This window comes from Phyllostomus discolor, chromosome X (genome assembly GCF_004126475.2).
Source record: "Phyllostomus discolor isolate MPI-MPIP mPhyDis1 chromosome X, mPhyDis1.pri.v3, whole genome shotgun sequence".
NCBI lineage: Eukaryota > Metazoa > Chordata > Mammalia > Chiroptera > Phyllostomidae > Phyllostomus > Phyllostomus discolor.
The window spans coordinates 95,466,529-95,486,748 of record NC_050198.1 but is presented as its reverse complement, the minus strand read 5'-3'; the positions used below and the strand labels follow the sequence as shown (position 1 = coordinate 95,486,748).

Here is a 20,220-nt window from a genome sequence, read left to right as displayed (position 1 = left end):
ACCTCATTTTGCAAGCAATATACAATGGAAATAAAAATACAAAGGTAGAACCCCAGCCAAGATGGAGGCATAGGTGGTCGCACTGTGCCTCCTCGCACAACCAAAACTAAGGACAACAAGAATTTATAAACAAAAAAAAAAACAACCAGAACAGACAGAAATGAACCAAACAGAAGTCTGACTCCCATACATCCAGACCGGTAAGGAGGGGTGGAGACAGAGGCCTATGGAGAGGGGTCAAGGGGTCCCGGCAGGAAAAATTGGTGGCTGGCAGACGCGGGCGCGCAGGGCGCGGACGGCAGTTGGCGGACCCCAGAAGCACAGGGGCAGCTGACAGACCAGTGGCAGACCCTGGGCACAGGAGGCAACAAGCAGACCCAGTGAGGTGCGCAAGGCAGCTGTGTGTCCGCAGCCACACTTTTGAGTACAGACAAAATAAGTGAAAATGGGAAGTGACACACTGCGTAACCCAGGGACCCAGCACCGGGAAACAGAGCCTAAAGGCACCGACTGAAAACACCTGTGCGAGTTGAGGCCAGGAGATTCTCTCAGCCTCACAGGAGGCTCCTTGGGGAGACCCACCTGTCCGGGAGCCAGCACCAGAAGGGCCCAATCTGCTTGTGGGAATTGGCAAAGGGGACTGAAGTCCTAGAGAGAGCAGAGTGGGCACCATTGTTCCCTCTTGGACCTTGCCCCCACACACAACGTCACAACCCAGCAACTGAGGTGCCCCGCCCTGGTGAACACCTAAGGCTCTGCCCATCATATGTAATAGGTGCGACCAGACCAAAGGAAAAAAAGTAAAATTAAATTAAAAAGATGGCTCAAACAGAGTTAAAAGCCCCAGAGCCAGTTTTTTTAAGCGACCGAGAAATAGCCAACCTATCAGATGCAAGTTCAAAGCAATGGTGATCAGGATAATCACAGAATTGGTTGAATTTGGTTGCAAATGAGATGAAAAAATGCAGACTACAATAAGAGAAATGAAGGAAAATGCACAGGGAACCAATAGTGATGGAAAGAAAACTGGGTTTCAAATCAATGGAAGGGACCAGAAGGAGGAAAGGACAACCTGACAGAAAAGAATGAAGAAACAAGAATTCAAAAATATGAGGAGAGGCTTAGGGACCTCCAGGACATCTTTAAACGTTCCAACATCCGAATTATAGGGGTACCAGAAGGGGAAGAGGAAACACAACAAGTGGAAAAGTTATTTGAACAAATAATAAAGGAGAACTTCCCCAATCTGGCAAAGGAAATAGACTTCCAGGAAGTCCAGGAAGCTCAGAGAGTCCCCAAGAGTTTGGACCCAAGAAGCACACACCAAGGCACATCATAATTACATTACCCAAGGTAAAAATGAAGGACAGAATTCTAGAAGCAGCAAGAGATAAGGGGACAGTTACCTACAAAAGAGTTCCCATCAGAATGTCAGCTGATTTCTCAAAAGAGACCTTGCAGGCAAGAAGGGGCTGGAAAGAAGTATTACAAGTCATGAAAGGCAAGGACCTATATCCAAGATTGCTCTATCCAGCAAAGCTTTCATTTAGAATGGAAGGACAGATAAAGTGCTTCTCAGATAAGGCCAAGTTAAAGGAGTTCATCACCACCAAGCCCTTATTATATGAAATGTTAAAGGGACTTATCTAAGAAAAAGAAGACAAAAATATGAATAGTAAAAAAAGACATCAAACTCACAGTTAGTAACAACCATACCTAAAACAAAAGCAAACTAAGCAAACAAATAGAACGGGAGCGGAACCACAGAAATGGAGATCACATGGAAGGTTAGCAACAGGGAAGTGGGAGGAGGAGAGAGGGGGAAAACATATAGAGAATAAGTAGCATGGACAATAGGTAGAAAATAGACAAGGGGAGGGCAGGAATAGTGTGGGAAATGTAGAAGCTAAAAAACTTATGACACATGGACTAAAGGGGGGGAATGTGGGTGGGAGGGGGTGGGCAGGGTGGAGGGGAGTTAAGGGGGAAAATGGGACAACTGTAATAGCATAATCAATAAAATATATTTTAAAAATACAAAGGTAGATCTCTAAGTCTATTTTATATTGGTTTTTACTAATGCATTATGGGATCCCCAGGACCCATGGGATCTCTAGAACATCCCGCTACTGCTACATCTCCAGGCCCAGAAATTTCAGCTCCAACTAAATACCTACTTTACAATGCCAAAATGAGATTATATAGCAGATTGATCACTAACTTTCCACTGTGTTACAAGGCTTTTTATTTTTAATTAACTAGATAACTTCATTTTCAGCAAATTATTTTGTAAATTGGGTTTTTTAAATTCAGTAAAAACCAACCTGCTATTATTTTTCTAGTTCCAAACTCTAAACTATTTTTGTGTGATTTTGTTGTCTTTTAAACATTTATAGGTTCAATTACAGTAGTGTAGTAATAATTGAATGATAATTGCCTGGCTTTCTTTCTTAATGGCTTTAAGACATTTACCTTCTAATCCCTCCATTATTCATTCAGCTTTCTCTAATTCTCAGATTATCTCAGTAATAATCAACAATAGGCCATTAGTTATTTTTCCTGATACTCTAAAATACAATTTTCAAAACACTTTATTTGCCTGTGAACAATAAGCATCACCTCTGCCTTCAAGTGAACACATAGTAATTCCTCATCTAGTCTTGGGATACAGCAAGGATGTCTCAGGAAAAAAAAAAGAGCTGGTTTACTTAACTAATTAATTCCTTTTAAAACCCTGTGTTAGGCCCTGGCTAGGCAGCTCAGTTGGTTAGAGTGCCGTCCCATACGCCAAGGTTGCAGATCTGATCCCTGGTCAGGGCACATACAAGAAGCAACCAATGAATGCATAGATAAGTGGAACAACAAAAGCCATGTGTCTCTCTCTCTCTTAAAAAACCTCACTATGTTAGCTCTTCCCCAACCTTTACCTAATCATTTCCTTTCATTATCAGATTTTGTCCTAGGTTTTCAGGTCCCTTGTCTAAACCTTAAGCACATAAAAAAAAAACCTAAATACTTTCACTGACCTTTAGAATTGAAATGACTTTGCTAAGAGTTTAATCCTACCAACCAAATAAAATAACTATTAACTCTCTGGACTTAAAGGTCTTTTGCTAGTAGCCCCATCTTGATGAAGGCATAATTACTCTTCTGTTATATATGTTATGTTCTCTAATTCATCTTTCTTCTCTCTGTACATTTCTTTTTCCTTTCATCAGCTCTAACACTGCACAAGATACCAAGTTTTCTTTCCCTACACACCATCTAAGAATCTCCTGTCATATCTTTCAATACACAATTCAATGTCTATTAACTCTACATACAAAGCATATTAAAGAAAGTTCTCTGTCCTCTAGTAAGTTATAATGTGAAATAGAGAGCAACAGAAATAAAAGGAGATGGTAGAAACATGCAAGTGCAAACAATCTAAGAAACTGTAAGATAAAATTATTAGAATTAGTAAGACAACTCAGAGAAGTTACTGGATATTAAATAAGCATTTATAAAAACTGCATCCTTATATACCAATGACCAAAAAAATCAAAAATATAATCTTTAAGCTCTGGCCGGATGGCTCAGTTGGTTGGAGCATTGTCCTGTGCACCAAAAAGTTTGCGAGTTTGGTCCCCGGTTGGGGAACATGTGGGAGGTAACCAAGTGATATTTCTTTCTCTCTCTCTTTCTCCTTTCCCGTCTCTCTAAAATCAATAAAAAACATATCCTTAAATACAGATTTTTTGAAAAGTTAAAAATATATAATCTTTAATATATCACTTATGCTAACAATCGAGTGTGAAAATTACAAAACTATGTTGAAATACTTTAAAGGTTATATAAATTAAGATGTATCGAACTCATGGGTAGTACTCAATATTATAAAGATAATGAACCTCTCCAAATTAATCAATAAATCCAATGGCAATTCAACGATATCCTAATAGTTTTTCACCAAACTTGACAAGCTAACTCAAAAAATTAATATGAAAGACTAAAAGGCCAAGAAGAGCTAAGACAATATTGAAGAAGAACAAAGTAGAAGACTTGTCTGTGAAGTTTGTTGGATGCTAATCTAATGTTGTCTGAATCTTGCCACTTGGCATGTTGGTTTTGGACCCCTTGGGATGGACTCCAGCACAGACCCATGTCAGACACTGTCTGTGCCTGGCCATTGGCAACTGCATGGAGGAAACTCTAAACACCCAAATTAAGGGTGGCGAAGTTGAAGAAGTATTATTTAAGGGTACAAATGTGAAACTAGTAGATAAATAAGTTATAGAGATCTAATGCACAACACAGCCCACAGTCCTGTATTATAAATTTCAAAATTGCTGAGAGACCAGAGATTAACTGTTGTCAATACATACCAGAAGATGACCTGTGACCTGGTAAAGGTGTTAGTTAGCTAATGCCACTGCAGTGATCATATTGCAGTATATAACTGTATCAAACCAAGACATCATACACCTCAACCTTACACAATGTTATATGGCTGATTATATCTTGATAATAAATTTTTAATTAAAAATAAAATTAAGTCACGTTCTATAAAATGTCTGGTCTCTAATCTTCTAAACTACCAAGGTTATGAAAGTGAATCCAGGAGTGAGGAAGTGTTCCAGATAAAAAGAAACTAGGGACCAGGTACAATCCCAGATTGACGCCATTCTGTATAAAGGACAGTACTGGGAAACTGGGATGGGTTCTCTGGGCAAAGGGTATACAGCAGTTCCTTAAACTATTCTTGGAACATTTTTTGTAAATATGAAATTGCTTTAAAAAATTTACAGCTGAGAAGAACACCTAGCATCTAATTGGCAATATATAAATATTTACTGAATTAAGTTCTACATGATAACATGGAATTAGGGGTAAAATAAGACCAGTCTCACAAGCAAGTACAATTTATGGAGCCCTGGGAACATTCTCCTTAACATCCAAATATATCTTTGTTACCAATTCCCTCTGTGAGAGTAAACATGAAGTAGGCATAGGCACTGAAATAGGGGAGAAAGAATAGAAAAGGCAGATAAAGTGGAAAAATAAAAGCTTACTAACTCTGGAAATTTGATGAGATACAGTCTGGGAAGCAGATTTTATTTATCCTATCAAATATCTCACACCCCCAAATCCCAGTATAGTAAAATACTATAGCAGTGATATTGTCAACTGCTTGTTAAACTTGCCAGCAGAGAAATAAACTTTTTTCTTTCTTTTATCACATAGCACAAAATATGGAGGAAATACTAGCAAAATGGTTTGATAATAACAGGGAAAGCAAAGAAATTTTAAGAAATAACCCATATTTATTTTTAAACACCTTTTCTAGGATAAGAAGGACCCCCCAAAAACCAGAATTATCTTCTGGAGGGCGAGCCCCTTGTAGTACAGACTTCCCCCACTAGGCGGGTGTTCTAGGGACCCATCTGTATCAGTGCACCAGCTGGTGTTATTGTGAGGAGCTTCTGTGAAATTTTTTTTTGAAGACTCAACACTTTTGCCCATTTCATGATGGGGGATTTACGAGCACACCTGCCCACACTGCTGAGTGTTCAGCAGTTTTTGACCAAAAACAACATGATCCCTGTGCCCCACCCTCCCTATTCACCCAATCTCACCCCAAGCAACCTTTTTTGGCTCCCCAGATGAAAAAAGTCCTCAAAGGGAAACGTTTTGCTGATGTGGAAGAGGTACAACAAGAAACAGCAGAAACACTAAAAGGCATCAAAATTGATGAGTTCAAAAACTGTTTTGAGCAGAGAAAAAAATGTCTTAATAGGTGTACTGCATCAAATGGAGAGCACTCTGAAGGCGCCTGAAGTTTAAACATGTAACAATGAATATACAACTTTTTATAAATAAATTCTGGGTTGGGGGGGGTCCTCTCATGCAACAAGTGAAGCAAAATATTTCAAAGATCAGCTAAGTAGAACTGATTTTAGTATAATCTCTAAAGGGTTGCATAAAATAGCAATAATTCTTCCTAAAACTTGACATATTTTCAAACTCTTCAAGATTAAACGCAGAAATTTCACTCACCATTTTAGGGACTCTCACCAGCATATCTTTGCAGCGCAGTATACATGCAGATGCTCTTTGAAAATCCCCTTGAATAACTGCCTGGGAATGTGAAAAATGTCAATAATTAGTTCAAATGAAATAACAAGCTATTTGTCTACAAGTCAACGTTAACATATTTTAACTGTTATTTAAAAGTCTTAATTTGTTTTCTAATTCTTTAGTCTAGCTAAACATTAATAACTGGCTCAAAATACACAGAAATAAGAGGCAAGAGTCTTGGGTAACACAAAATTGACACTGAATGACTGGAAGTCATTTACTTTTTGTGGAAATGTCAAAATTGGTGTACAACTCTATGTTATTACAATATAATGCCACATCTAACAGATACTTCCTGGAATTGAATAGGTCTTATATTAGAAGAATTTTTAATGTTAAATAACAGTCTTTTGTCCTAAAACAGGCTCACAATAACCTCACAGTCTAAATTGCTCTGAATGTCTGCTATTACCATAAAGGCAGTTTAGTACAACCTAATCTTGGAGCTAGAAGAGTTACTCTGATATTTATTATGCACAGCCTTGAACCTTATGCTCTCATGGCTTCAATTTCCTCATCTATAAAATGAGGACACTGTACTAGCTTATCTCTAAATTCTTTCAACATTTTTCTAATTTTGAGTGCACTAGTCTTGCACCTCTTCTGTGAAATTTATTTATAAGTATAATTTCTAAATAAAATTATCCCTATTTTCAAATGACAATGATCTTGTATATAAAATATCCAAAGAAGTCCACAAAACTCAAATAAACAAGTTCAACCAGGTTACAGGGTACCAATATACAAAAATCTATTGTATGTCTCTCCATTAGCAATGAGTAAACCAAAAGTGATATTAAGAACTTAGTTCCACTTAAATTAGCATCAAAAGCCAAAATAATTGGGAATAAACTTAACAAAAGAACTACTAGGGCTTGTACACCAACAAAAAACTGTTGGAAGAGATTAAAGAAGACCTAAATAAATGGAAACACATCCCATGTTCACAGATCAGAAGACTTAATACTCTTAAGATGGCAATACTCCCTAAGTTGAACTACAGATTCAATACAACTGCCATCAAAATCCTGGCTTTCTTTGCAGAAATTGATTTGCTGATCTTAAAATTCACGTGGAAATTGAAGGGACGCAGAATAGGCAAAGCCATTTTGAAAAGAACAAGGATGCAGGACTCATACTTTCCTATTTTGAAACTCACTACAAAGCTAGAGTAATCAAACCTGTGGTACTGACACATAGATCAACAGAACAGAATAGAGAGCCCAGAAATAAACCCACACCTTCATAGTCAATCTTTGACAGAGGAAGCAAGTACATACAATGGGCTAAAGATATTTTATTCAATAAATGGTGCTAGGAAAATTGGACAGATATGTGCAGAAAAATGAAACTAGATCACCTTCTTATACTGTATACAAGAATAACTTCAAAATGGATTAAAGGCTTAAATATTAGACCACAAACCATAAAAATCCTAGAAGAAAATATAGGCAGTAAAATCTCAGACATGGCTTGTAGCAATATTTTTCTGACATATCTCCTCAGGCAAAGGAACAAAAGAATAAATAAATAAATGGGACTACATCAAACTAAAAAGGTCTTGCACAGCAAAGGAGACCAACAAAATAAAAAGACAATCCACTGAATGGGAGAATATATTCACCAATACATCTGATAAGGTTAATATCCAAAATTCATGAAGAACTCACAAAACTCAATACCAAAAATAACCTAATTTTAAAATGGGCAGAGGACCTGATTAGACATTTCTCCAAAGAAGACATAGAGATGGCCAGTAGATACATGAAAAAATGCTCAATATCATTATGTGGAATTCACACAGTGGAATTCACAGTATGAAATTTTATGTCCACACAAAAAATCCTGTATACAAATGTTCATGCCAACTCTATTTGCAATAGGCAAAAACTTCAAACAACCCAAATTCTTTCAACAGTGAATGGCTAACAAACTGTGGTAAATCTATACCACTATAGAATATTACTTACAAATACAGAACAAACTATTGATATGCAAAACTTGGGTGACTGTCGAAGGAATTATGCCACGTTAAAAAGGCCAATACCAAAAGGTTACATACATTACATTTATGTAACATTCCCATGCAACAAAATTTATAGAGGTGGAGAATAGGTTATTGGTTGCCTGGTACTGGCGTTGGGGGAATGTGTATAACTACAAAGGGAAAGCACAAGGGGTCTTTTTGGTGAGGGAACTGTTCTGTGTCTTGATTGTGGTGGTTACATGAGTCTGTCCAGGTGATGAAACTGCATAGAGCTATAGAAACACACACAAGGCCATGTAAAACTGGTGAAATATGAATAAGGTTCATGGACTGTACCAATGTCAATTTACTAGTTTGATAATGCACTATATTTATACAAGATGTAACCACTGAGCAAAACTGGGCAACAGGTACACCAGACTTCTCTTTACTATTTCTGCAACTTCCTGTGAATCTCTAATTTTTTCAAAGTAAAAAATATTTAAAAATCACATTAGTTAAGCCCTGGCTGGTGTGGTTCAGCGGACTGAGTGCTGGCCTGTGAGCCAAAGGGTCACCAGTTCAATTCCCAGTCAGGGCACATGCCTGGGTTGCAGACCAGCTCCCCAGTACGGGGTGCTCGAGAAGCAATGACATATTGATGTTTCTCTTTCTCCCTCCCTTCCCCTTCCTAAAAATAAATAAAATCTTTTAAAAAAATCACATTAGTTAATATTGCCATTGCTGTTATCATAAAAGTTTAAGTATCTGGACCTGGCTTGTGTAGCTCAGTGGATTGAGCACGGGCTGCGAACCAAAGGGTCGCCAGTTCAATTCCTAGTCAAGGCACATGCCTGGGTTGCAGGCCAGCTTTCCAGTGTTGGGCATGTGAGAGGTAACCACACATTGATGTTCTCTCCCTCTCTTTTTCCCTCCCTTCCCCTCTCTCTAAAAATAAATAAATAAAATCTTTAAAAAAAATACCTGGAGGCTGTCAAGTTCATGGTGGAGGTACAAGTTTTCCAAAATTCTAATTGTTACTTAACAATTAAATTTTATTGCTGACAAGAAACACTGTCAGTGCTTTCCTTGAAATCACATTATCACTCTATTCATTTTTATGAAAATGTCTGCTAGATACCCAAGTCTGAATGAACAAATTTACCTGTCATTCTTTCCAGTAAAAATGGTATTCTGTGAAAACAGAAGTAGTTAATTCAGCTCACAAGTCAAACAATCACATAAGGGAAGACAACCATCAGACTTCGCTATGCCAAAGTGCTCTCTTCCCTTTTCTTTACGTAGAATATTAAAACAATATGTACTGAAATTTCAAGATTTAATAAAATCAATTATTTTACTAAATCACAAAGGATATTTTTAAGTTAAAACTGGTGTTCTTTTTGCTGTTAAGTGTGTAGCAGTGAAGAACACAATGGTTACTAGGAAAGAGTGTGCCATTGTCTTTGTTCATGTTAAAAGGGCCAGAAATTTTACCTACCATTGCTTTTGCACCCCAGTACAAATGCCAACATAGCAAAAAAAAAGGCAAATAATGTCTTAGAATTATTAAGAAAAATAGTTTTGACCTCACAGTGACAACATTAATGGATCAGGAGAGTACTGATTTTTTCAATTGCTTCACCATCCACTGAACCTTTAAACTCCTCCCTACAGTCTGTCTCCCAATTTTATTTTGCTACTAAAACTGCTTTGTGTGGCCACTATCATCTTCATAAATGCCAGTTCCAATAGCCCTTTCTTCCACCTCAGTTTCCTTTATTTCTCTGAAACACTGGCCACTGCTGATCATCCCATTTTCTTTGAAATGTTTTTCTCTTCTCACTGCTCTAGTCCTCCTTCGTCTCTCATGTCATCTTGTCCTTTTTGTTTGCTCTACTTTTTACTATACCCTCCCCAACATGTAACTGCAGAATGAATCAGCTTTCTTATTATCCTCCCTTTCCTGCCTCCAAGGACAGAGTGATTCAGACCTTCTCACGGAGTATAAATGCTTGCTTGCTTCCGTTACAGTTTCTTCTACATCTACTCCCTTCCTTCCCATTGTTATTGCTACTACTGTAGTCCAGGCTCTCATTATTTCATACTTATACCATGCCTCCAATCTATTCACTTTTTCCACCCATCCTAAGCACTATGGCCAGATTACTCTTCAATTCATGCCACCTTACCTCTTCCCTAAAACCTTCAATCGCCCCAGGGCCTTTAGGAAAACAGAAAAAGCACTTTTTTCCCAAGAGGTATATTGGGGCTTCTCAACTTAGCCCAACTTATTTCTCCAAGCTTAGTCCTTGTACAAATACCTTCCTTCAGATAAACTGGTCATTCAACATGCCTTAAGTAAGACATGCACATTTCTGCCTATAAACTTTGCTCCTGCTCAAGACTTTGCTCTGCCTGGAATACCCTGTGCCCCTTCTCGACTTTTCTAAATCTGTTCCTTCCTCCAAAGTCCAAATCATGTCCTATATCATTTTTATGTGTCTTCCCTGACGAACCCAGTCCACAATAATCTCCTTCAGCTTTCTACACTCTTAGAGCACTTGTCTAAACCAGTACCTCCCAATATTTCATATCTTGTATGAAATATCATCACTTTTTTGGGTGGGGGGGACCAGGATGTCAGAGAGACATAATAGGAGAACAGATTCTGCCCTGGCTGGTGTGGCTCAGTGGATTGAGTGCCAGCCTGTGAACCAAAGGGTCGCCACTTCCATTCCCAGTCAGGGCACATGCCTGGGTCGCAGGCCACGTTGCCCAGCTGGGGCTGTGCAAGAGGCAACCACACATTGATGTTCCTCTCCTTCGCTTTCTCCCTCCCTTCCCCTCTCCATAAAAATAAATAAATAAAATAATTTTTAAAAATTAAAAATTAAAAATATTGAAGGAATTAAACAAAACCTAAATAAATTGGAAGCCACCCTATATTCATAAATCAAAATACTTAACATTTTAACGATAGCAAAACTCTTCAAACTGACCAATAGATTCAGCACTATTCCTATCAAAATCCCAGCTGGCTTCTTTGCATAAATCGACAAGCTTATCCTAAAATTCATTTGCAAATGTAAGTGACCCAAAATAATCAAAACAATCATGAAAGCCCTGGCTGACGTGGTCCAGTAGATTGAGCGCCAGCCTGCAAACTGAAAGGTCACCAGTTTGATTCCTGGTCAGGGCACGTGCCTGGGTTTCGGGCCAGGTTGGTCACATGTGAGAGGCAACCAATTGATGTTTCTCTCCCTCTCTCCCCACTCCCTTCCCTCTTTCTAAAAGTAAGTAAATAAATAAAACTTAAAAATCAATAGTGTAAAAAAAATCATGAAAAATAACAGTTGGAGAACTCATACTTTCTGATTTCAAAACTTACTACACAGCTGCTAGAATCAACACAATGAGGTATTAGCATAACATCAAAATGGAATAGAATCAAGAGTCAAGAAATAAACTCACATTTATGATAAACTGATTTTTGACAAGGGTGCCAAGGCCATTCAATGGGAAAAGAATAGTCTTTTCAATAAATGGTGCTGAGACAAATGGATAACCACAGGCAAAAGAATGAAGCTGGACCCCCACCTCACACCATACCTGAAAATTATCTTGAAATTGATCATAGATCTAAATGTAAGTGCTGAAACTATGAAATTCTCAGGTATGGAGAAACTGGAACCTTCATATACTACTGGTGGAAGTGTAAAATGGTACAGCCACTATGGAAAATAGTCATAAAGTTTCATAAAAAGTTAAACACAGAGTTATTGTGTTATTCAGCAATTCTACTCCTGGGTATGTGTCCAAGAGAAATGAAAACATGTACACACAAAAATCTGTACATGAATGTTCACAGTAGGGTTGTTCACAATAGCTCAAAATTGAAAACAACCCAAATGTTCATCAATGGATGAATGGGTAAACAAAACATGGTATGACCATAGAATGGAACATTATTTGGTAATAAGATGAAATACTAATAAATGTTACAACATGGATTAACCTTGAAAACACGCTAAGTGGAGCCCTGGCTGGCGTAGCTCAGTGGATTGAGCGCAGGCTGGGAACCAAAGTGTCCCAGGTTCGATTCCCAGCCAGGGTACATTCCTGGGTTGCAGGCCATAACCCTCAGCAACCACACATTGATGTCTCTGTCTCTCTCTGTCTCTCTCTGTCTCCCTCCCTTCCCTCCCTAAAAATAAATAAATAAAATCTTAAAAAAAAAACATGCTAAGTGGAAGGATCTAATCACAAAAGCGTACTTATAGTATGATTTCATTTATATGAAATGTCCATAAGAAGTAAATCTATAGAGACAGTAGCTTAGTGATTGCTAGACTGGGATCAGGAGGAATGGGGAGTAACTGGTAATAGATAGGGAGTTGCATTTTGGGGTGATAAAAATGCTTCAATCTTAGATTATGACAAAGACTGTATAATTCTGTGAATCTACTAAATCCATTCAACTGTACATTCTGAATGTGTGAATTTTATAGCATATGAATTGTATCTCAATAAATATGTTAAAAATAAAATAAGAGGATTATGCTAGATGATATTTAAGGTCTCTTTCATTTCTAGAATTACATAATTACAGAGCACAAACTCATCCTGGCTTATATTTTGTCAACTGAAAATGCACACCTAACTGATGGTGACTAAAGGAGGGAACCAGAAGCCAAACAGACGCAAAGTACAACTTTGAACACTGATAACAGCAGACTTTAGTACTTTCTAAAGATTTTAATTACTTCTTAGAGTGAGAGGAAAGGAGGGAGAAAGGGAGAGAAACATTGATGTGCTAGAGAAACATCGATCAGTTGCCTCTTGCACACCAGCAACTAGGGACCTGCAACATGGTCTGCAGCCCAGGAACATGACCCAAACCAGGAATCAAACCAGCAACCTTTTGGTTTGCAGTCCAGCACTCACTCACTGAGTCACACCAGCCAAAGTGATAGCAGCGGACTTTTCAAAAACATCAGCAAAAAAACCCAGAACAATCACAAATGAGAAGGGTGTTACTAGGCACATATTGTAGGCACACTCTGGATGCAAAAGAGTCACAGAGTTAGGTGTTTCAAGTAGAGGCTACTGCCATAAATAAATGAGAGATATACACACAGTGGTTAAAATGCTTAGTTATATATCAGTCTTTCCCACCTCATCTACCCTGACACAGATACCAATCACCATCAGTAATGTTACCTTCAGATACAAAACAGAGATAAAAAAGGTCAAATATATTCTTATGAAAGGCCAATGACACCTCACCTTCTTTAATAGGTTACACATCATCACTTTTTCATTTACATATACAAAATGCCACACTGTGAGGCCATGGAGACTATGATACTTACTGACTCTGCTTGGTAAGAAAGCACTTTTAAAAGATCCTTGTCCACAGCACACTTCTGCATATCCACTGAGGGATCAGTAGGGCCATTTTCCATTATTTTGGCATACATTTGCTCCAGACCCTGAAAAATAAAACCACAATATTATGTAATAATGTGAAACACCACAACTGTTATTAATAATTGCTATGGCTTAAAAATCAGTGGTAACTTACATTTATGGCAACTTCAAAAAAATCATCAGCCATCACACCATTTCCAACATCTACCCATTCTTTTCCTGTTTTCATATTCATCTGGAAAAGAGAAATTAGAAGTTTTTATTTTTTATTTTGTTAAAGAAAAAATTTTCAATCACACCTTCTCCAGACTGGCTGAGGAGGGTAATGGAGAAAATATTTAATTTTCTGTCCATATTTAGTAGTATAATCCACAGGAAACAAAAAGGCAACAATCAGTATTTATTAGAGTTTTGTGTTCTGCTTTGAACTCTGTAATTTAAGAGAAATTGTCTTGAGAAAAGCAATAATAAAAAATTTACAGATTTGAAAACGCATCTTCGAAGGAAATATTAAAAGAAAATACTGGGATAATTTAGATATGAAAATTCTGAAAAATTAATGCCTCACATACTTGAAGAAAGTTGGAAGATGCTAAATAAAAGGAAAGAATCAAGACTGTCTTTCCTGTAAAAGTATATTTCAGAGTAACCACATAGTTGATGAGGAGAAGTTTCTATTTCAGTTAATAAACAAAGAAATACAGAATTCAGAATATGTGAACCCTTACAGAAATAATGGATCTGGGAACGAAAATTATCAAAGGGCACCAAGACAAGAAAGAAGGGAGAAGCAGACATTAGTGCTCTGATGGAAGTATACCATGCAGTCTATGAATTGTTCTTGACAAAATTGAACCTGAATCAGATCAAGCTTCTAAATCTACCAGTACAGGAAAAACAGGACATAGAGGACTACATTATATAATGCTGAGGATGCAGTCATCAGAATACAGAATTTAGGAAACTCCATGAACAACCTGGTTACTTCAACAAATACATTTATTCAACAGATTTTTTTAAGTGCGTGTGGGAGGGAGATGTAGATTTAAAAAAAGAGCCCTGCCTGGTGTGGCTCAGTGGATTGAGCATTGGCCTGTGAACCACAGGGTCGCCAGTTTGATTCCCAGTCAGGGTACATGCTTGGGTTGCGGGCCAGGTCCCCAGTTTGGGGCACAAGAGAGGCAACCACACATTGATGTTTCTCTCCCTCTCTCTCTCCTTCCCTTTCCCTCTCTCTAAAAGGTAAACAAATAAAATCTTTTTAAAAATAAAATAATAAATAAAGAAATAAATAAAAGAGGGCTATTAATAAAATATATGGTGTGGACTTTCTTTAATCCTGATTCTAAGAAACAAAGTGGAGGTGGGGAGAAGGAGAAGTCAGGCAGGGTAGGGGATACTGAATATTTATAATTTCAGAAAATCTCTGTTAAATTTTATCAGATGTGACAATGGGTATTGGGTTGGTTTGAATAAAAAAGATGCCTTATCCTTTGGAAACATATATTGAAATATTTATGGGTGAAATGATATATTTTGGATTTGTTTCAAAATAATCCACGGGGGGGGGGGGTGGTGTTGGAGGAGATATAGAGGAAACAAAAGCGGTCATGTGCTGATGATTCCTCTAGTTGAATGAGTAAATGGGCGATCAGTCAATTTTGTGTGTACATTTGGTATTTTCAATAAAATATTGTTTTAAAACACTGGAAAAATACTTTCCACTGAAAATACATACTTGCCTCCAGGGAGCGAAATAGAGGGTAGGGAGGAATGGATCAGAAAACTATTACTTTTCCCAAATCCTGAATTATAAGGTCAACATTTAGTCCACTGAGTCACTCTAATAACACTGATAGCCCTGCTTAGACCTTTCATTTTAATACACAGAATTATCGTAAATGGAACATGGATACACTAAAGGCTATAACCTGCTTCCAGGTTCACCCCAACTTCAACCATCTTCACAGGAGTAGTGACTATCTCATTGCATCTACACGTTGACCTCACTTTATTAGGACTTACCAAAATCCGTCTGTGAATGATTTCCGGTGGAGCATCTGCGTCTTCACACATGCACATCATCTTGCAAGCCACGTGCCGTACTGCAAAACAATAATTAGACACCCATGAACACAAAGCATTCATTCTCCTCTTATCTAAACCTACAGAGAGAAAGGAGATGTGAAGTGAAACAAGTACTGTTGTTAAAAAAGAACTTGAAAGGCTTTTTAAAAATCAGTTATCAAAAGCAAATGATCTGAAATTTATCAGATGAATCGTTCACTTAAGGCTGTAGTCAGACAGAGACTGAATTTTCAAAGTTCAATTTCTGCAGGTCTTAAGCCCAAAGACTCACTGAAAACACCTGGTTCCACGGGCAGCAAAATAATCTTAAGTGGAACTGGAATCTAAAACTGTTCAACACCTCACAAAATTTCTGAACAACAGGGTAATTGTGGATTATTCTCCTAAAACTGAAACTTTCTAAATATATTCTTCGCTGTAGATGACGTAAAAGTTCTTAAAATATAATTTAAAAAACACAGATATCTTCATGATACAGTTCAGTTCCCCTGAAAATAGAAAGGTTGAATAACTGTAACCTCCTTATTTGTGTAGTTTCTTTTACCACAAAACATAATCAATTTTTTAAAAGGATGTCTTCACATATAAGTGAACTAGCTGCCTTGATGTTAGGTCTCAGCAGCCACACTACCTATGCTAAAACCATTTTTAATTCATATTCAGTTGAAAAGAGATTTCCAGCTGAAATTACAGGGTAACTGAAGTAGAAAGATTGTTTTATGATCCATCATGAAATGTAAAATGTATTCACCCCTTAACGAGGTTAATTTATTCCTGAAAAAAATCTTGCAGTATAATAACTAATGATCATATGTACACTGTCTTGCATTTCCAGTTTTTAAAATGTTTCCTTTATTTTCCCCAAAGTTCACTAATTCTCCAGTATTCTTAAGGACCCTGATCTCTTAATTATTTCCCATCTCCCAAAATACCGTCAGCACCTCCCTCTCAGTGCATTCCTTTCTACGTTCAAACATATCCATCTGCATTCCTTGAAAAAAAAAAATCAACCCCATAGGGCTTCAAGCTTCCATTCCATTTCTCCTCTTCCTTTCATTGCCAAGCTTCTTGAATTGAATGGTCTATCTACTACCTCTATTTTCTTGCTACTCGCTCATCTCCTTAAGCCCTTGCAATGTTTTTGCAGCTGTACCACTTTGCTTAAAACTGCACTCCCACAGATTGCCTTCCCTGACTTCACAAGCAACATTTCACAGTGATCATAACCCTTCTGAAAAACACTACTTCCTTGACCTCACAGCTTTGAGCAGTGTCCCTCTGTGGGAAATGTCTTAGCCTAAGAACTTTGCTCCTATCCCCACATTTTTGAGCCAGCTCTTTATAGTTATCGCCAACCAGCCTTCAGCCAAAGGCAGCTAAAGCTGAGACAGAATGCTCCTTCGGTATAAAGATGTGTTCTTTGTTGCTGTTGCTCTATCTTTGTCTTCTCCTCAGCCTGTTCTTGGCCCCTCTATACATCTTGGATGGGTGCCTGCTGATTGACTCCTTACATCTGCCTTACTCTGCTCCATCAGTGCCCACAGCTTGACATTTGAATTGACTTGAGACAACATGTGTTGTCTCCTCTGGCATTTGTGAATTCTTTGTTTTTCTTGTTCATTGACCCATTCCTTCCCAGATCCTCAAGCATAATGTATGCTCAGTAGTTTTGTTCTGGAGTCTTACCTTTTCCCTTTCACCTATGACCTCCCATAACATGGTATGACAACCCTATCGGAACTATGTATTCAATAAATGGGTAGTGAGTCTCCTCTAGAGAATGGGTAGTGAGAATGTTTTGCCTATCTTTTGGTCTCATACCCTTGTTCTTTTTCTTCCCAGACTTGAAAGACTCAAGGTTAAAAATCTCACTACTCTGTTCTATCAACACCATTGGTTCTGAAAATTTGACAGGCATGAGAATTCCTGAGAATTTTTTTAAACAATGGCAGGGCCCAGGCATCTATAGGTAAATAAGCTCCACAGGTGATCTTTAATTATACCAATATTTAGGAACCAATGCTCTTCCCTGGCTAGGTAGCTCAGTTGGTTAGAGCACTATCCCAATACACCAAGTTTGCAGGTTCAATCCCTGGTCAGGACACATACAGGAATCAACCAACAAATGCATAAATAAGTGGAACAACAAATGGATTTCTCACGTGCTCTCTCTCTGTCTCTCTCTCTCTTTAAAAATCAATTTTAAAAAAGAACTGTTGCCTGGCTGGCGTAGTTCAGTGGATTGAGCGCAGGCTACAAACCAAAGCATCACAGGTTCGATTTCCAGTCAGGGCACATGCGTGGGTTGCAGGCCACAGCCCCCAGCAACCGCACATTGATGTTTCTCTCTCTCTCTCACTCTCTCTCTCCCTCCCTCCCTTCCCTCTCTAAAAAATAAATAAATAAAATCTTAAAAAAATAAAAAAAGAACTGTTGCTCTTTATTTTGTCCCTTAGATAATTCAACTACACCTGTGGCTTCAATAATCATCTCCATGTGAATAACAACCAAATATACAGGCAGCCTGACCTTTCTCATACATATCTCCAACCTCACTGTAACCTTAAATGCAACACATCTAAAATGAAAATTTATAATTAAAGAAAATTTATTCTGGCTTTCCTCTTTCTTGTCATTGTTCTGTAAGTCTTCCCAGTAATAAAAATGGTAGTCCATAAATCTTGATGACTTTTTTTTCATCATATAACATAAACCAGGCACACTGAATTTGTTTTTAAGGAGACAAAATATCTTCCAACAGAATACTTTTGAAATAAAACTCTTTTAAAGCAGAGGCTTCCTGCATTATATCCTGTTTTCCACTGTATCTTAAAAGTACTATGTATATACATACATATGTGTATGTATGTGTGTGTGTCTGTATATATACTCAAGTATCTGACTAAGAACTGCAACACGCACAGAGTCAGTACATTGGGAGAGGTCCTAGGCCTACAGTTCCCACTTCATCTACCAAATCCCTACATGACAAGCAGTAAAAATCAGCCACAGCAACATTCCTTAATATGCAGAATGGTGGGAGTTTAGAATTAATGCATTTTGATATTACACAGTTCACCTGTGTAAAAAGTTTCTCCACGGATAAATTTCTAACTCTTCCCTCCCCATAACCATAACGACAGGATCTAAGGCTCCTAGGAGCAATGATCTGAACAATTTATCTGAGTTAAAGAGGTAGAGATTGTTCTCTAAAAACATCCTAATAGAGGAGTGGACTAATGAGTAAGTATATAATTGACTTTATTAACTGCTAATTACCCTATACCTATACTCAAGTTGTATACAGTTTGGTTTATATTCATAAAGGTAAATACTTGGTAATAAACTCTATTTGTCACATACCGATAAAATTTGTCTTTACGAAGTAAACCAGTCCAGAGATTCCCCTTTTGGGTTCTTCCCTCAATGTATCCTTTATAATTGGGCAATAGCATTTCCAAAACTGCATTAACTATCACTATCCTTGCTAGCAATCAGCACCTGTGAGCACATTAGACCCTACCCATTTAGCTTAAGCACTAGAACTTTGCCAGTGAACCACATTTAATGCACCCAAGCAGATGAGTTTGGTTGTGGGTTTTTGCTTTGCTGTTGCTGTTGTTGTTTGCTCTCACAGGTAGAAAAAAACTTGTCTAGTGTTTCTCAGTAACTCAGTCCAATGTTCATCAACCAACCTCATGAGGAAACTAACCATTACAGAGTTTTCCATCTAAATCCCTCACATAGCAACATTTTCCTTTCTATTTTTACTGGAGAGAGGAAACTACCATTTGATGGTACTTCAGAATCCAGATCATATCTTCTCCAAGGAAAATAATCCGTGTCTTTTAACGCTTCCTCAAGTTCTCATTTTCTCACCCTTTAATCATCTTTGTTGTTCACCACCAAACAATTTCTTGCAGTAGTGCTTTCAAATTTTTATTAATATGAGCTAATTTCTGAAAAAATCATAAAACTGAGGAAGGGTCTTTGCCATAAACAGAGAAACCTCTGTTTATGGGTTGTTTTGCTTAGTTGTCTTTTAACAAATTTCCATCTAAGAACTGGTCAAAATTTTATTTAAACTACAGGAACACAATCTGATAAAAACACTCCTCACAATGAGTTACAAAATATATACGTACACTTAGCTCTCTGCTCTCCAGTTACATCCAATCCGACTTTCTTGGAAATGGCCCAGTTCCACAGGTTCATTGCCATTTCTTCAATCTAGACAAGAGAAACATTTTCTTAGCCAGTCAAAATACTGTTCACCTCCAATATTTTTTTCTTGCATGTTTTAGACTTATGTGACTACTGTTAGTCACTTATAGGCCCCTCATAATCTAATCATATTTGCCTTTCCCACCCCCCAAATTTGCCCACTGTTACAGTAATTGTCTCACTGTCCCATGAACACAACGTCTTCGTTCCTATTTATTCACTTTTATTCATGCCATTGACTTCAACTGACAGAACTCCCTCCATTCTCTTTACATAACTGGAATCCAGTTCAGCCTCACCAGGAATATCCATGATGCTTTCAGCCAACCACTACAGTTTACATTGATCTCTCTCTTCCTTGAATTCCTATATTCATTGAGTTTCACATAATT

The 20,220-nt window shown here is 37.7% G+C and overlaps 1 protein-coding gene across 1 annotated transcript in view; it reads right to left on the bottom strand.

The window, feature by feature from the left end:
* The window catches only part of TEX11 (testis expressed 11), a 125,598-nt gene that overhangs the window by 88,596 nt on the left and 16,782 nt on the right, over nt 1-20,220 (bottom strand). Inside the window, exons 3-7 of the mRNA XM_028523075.2 lie at nt 19,750-19,834; nt 15,542-15,621; nt 13,671-13,751; nt 13,459-13,578; nt 6,037-6,117 (exon numbers count right to left, since the gene is read on the bottom strand). Of these exons, the coding sequence (XP_028378876.1) occupies nt 6,037-6,117; nt 13,459-13,578; nt 13,671-13,751; nt 15,542-15,621; nt 19,750-19,834 (447 nt within the window). The remainder of the gene's footprint in view (nt 1-6,036; nt 6,118-13,458; nt 13,579-13,670; nt 13,752-15,541; nt 15,622-19,749; nt 19,835-20,220) is intronic.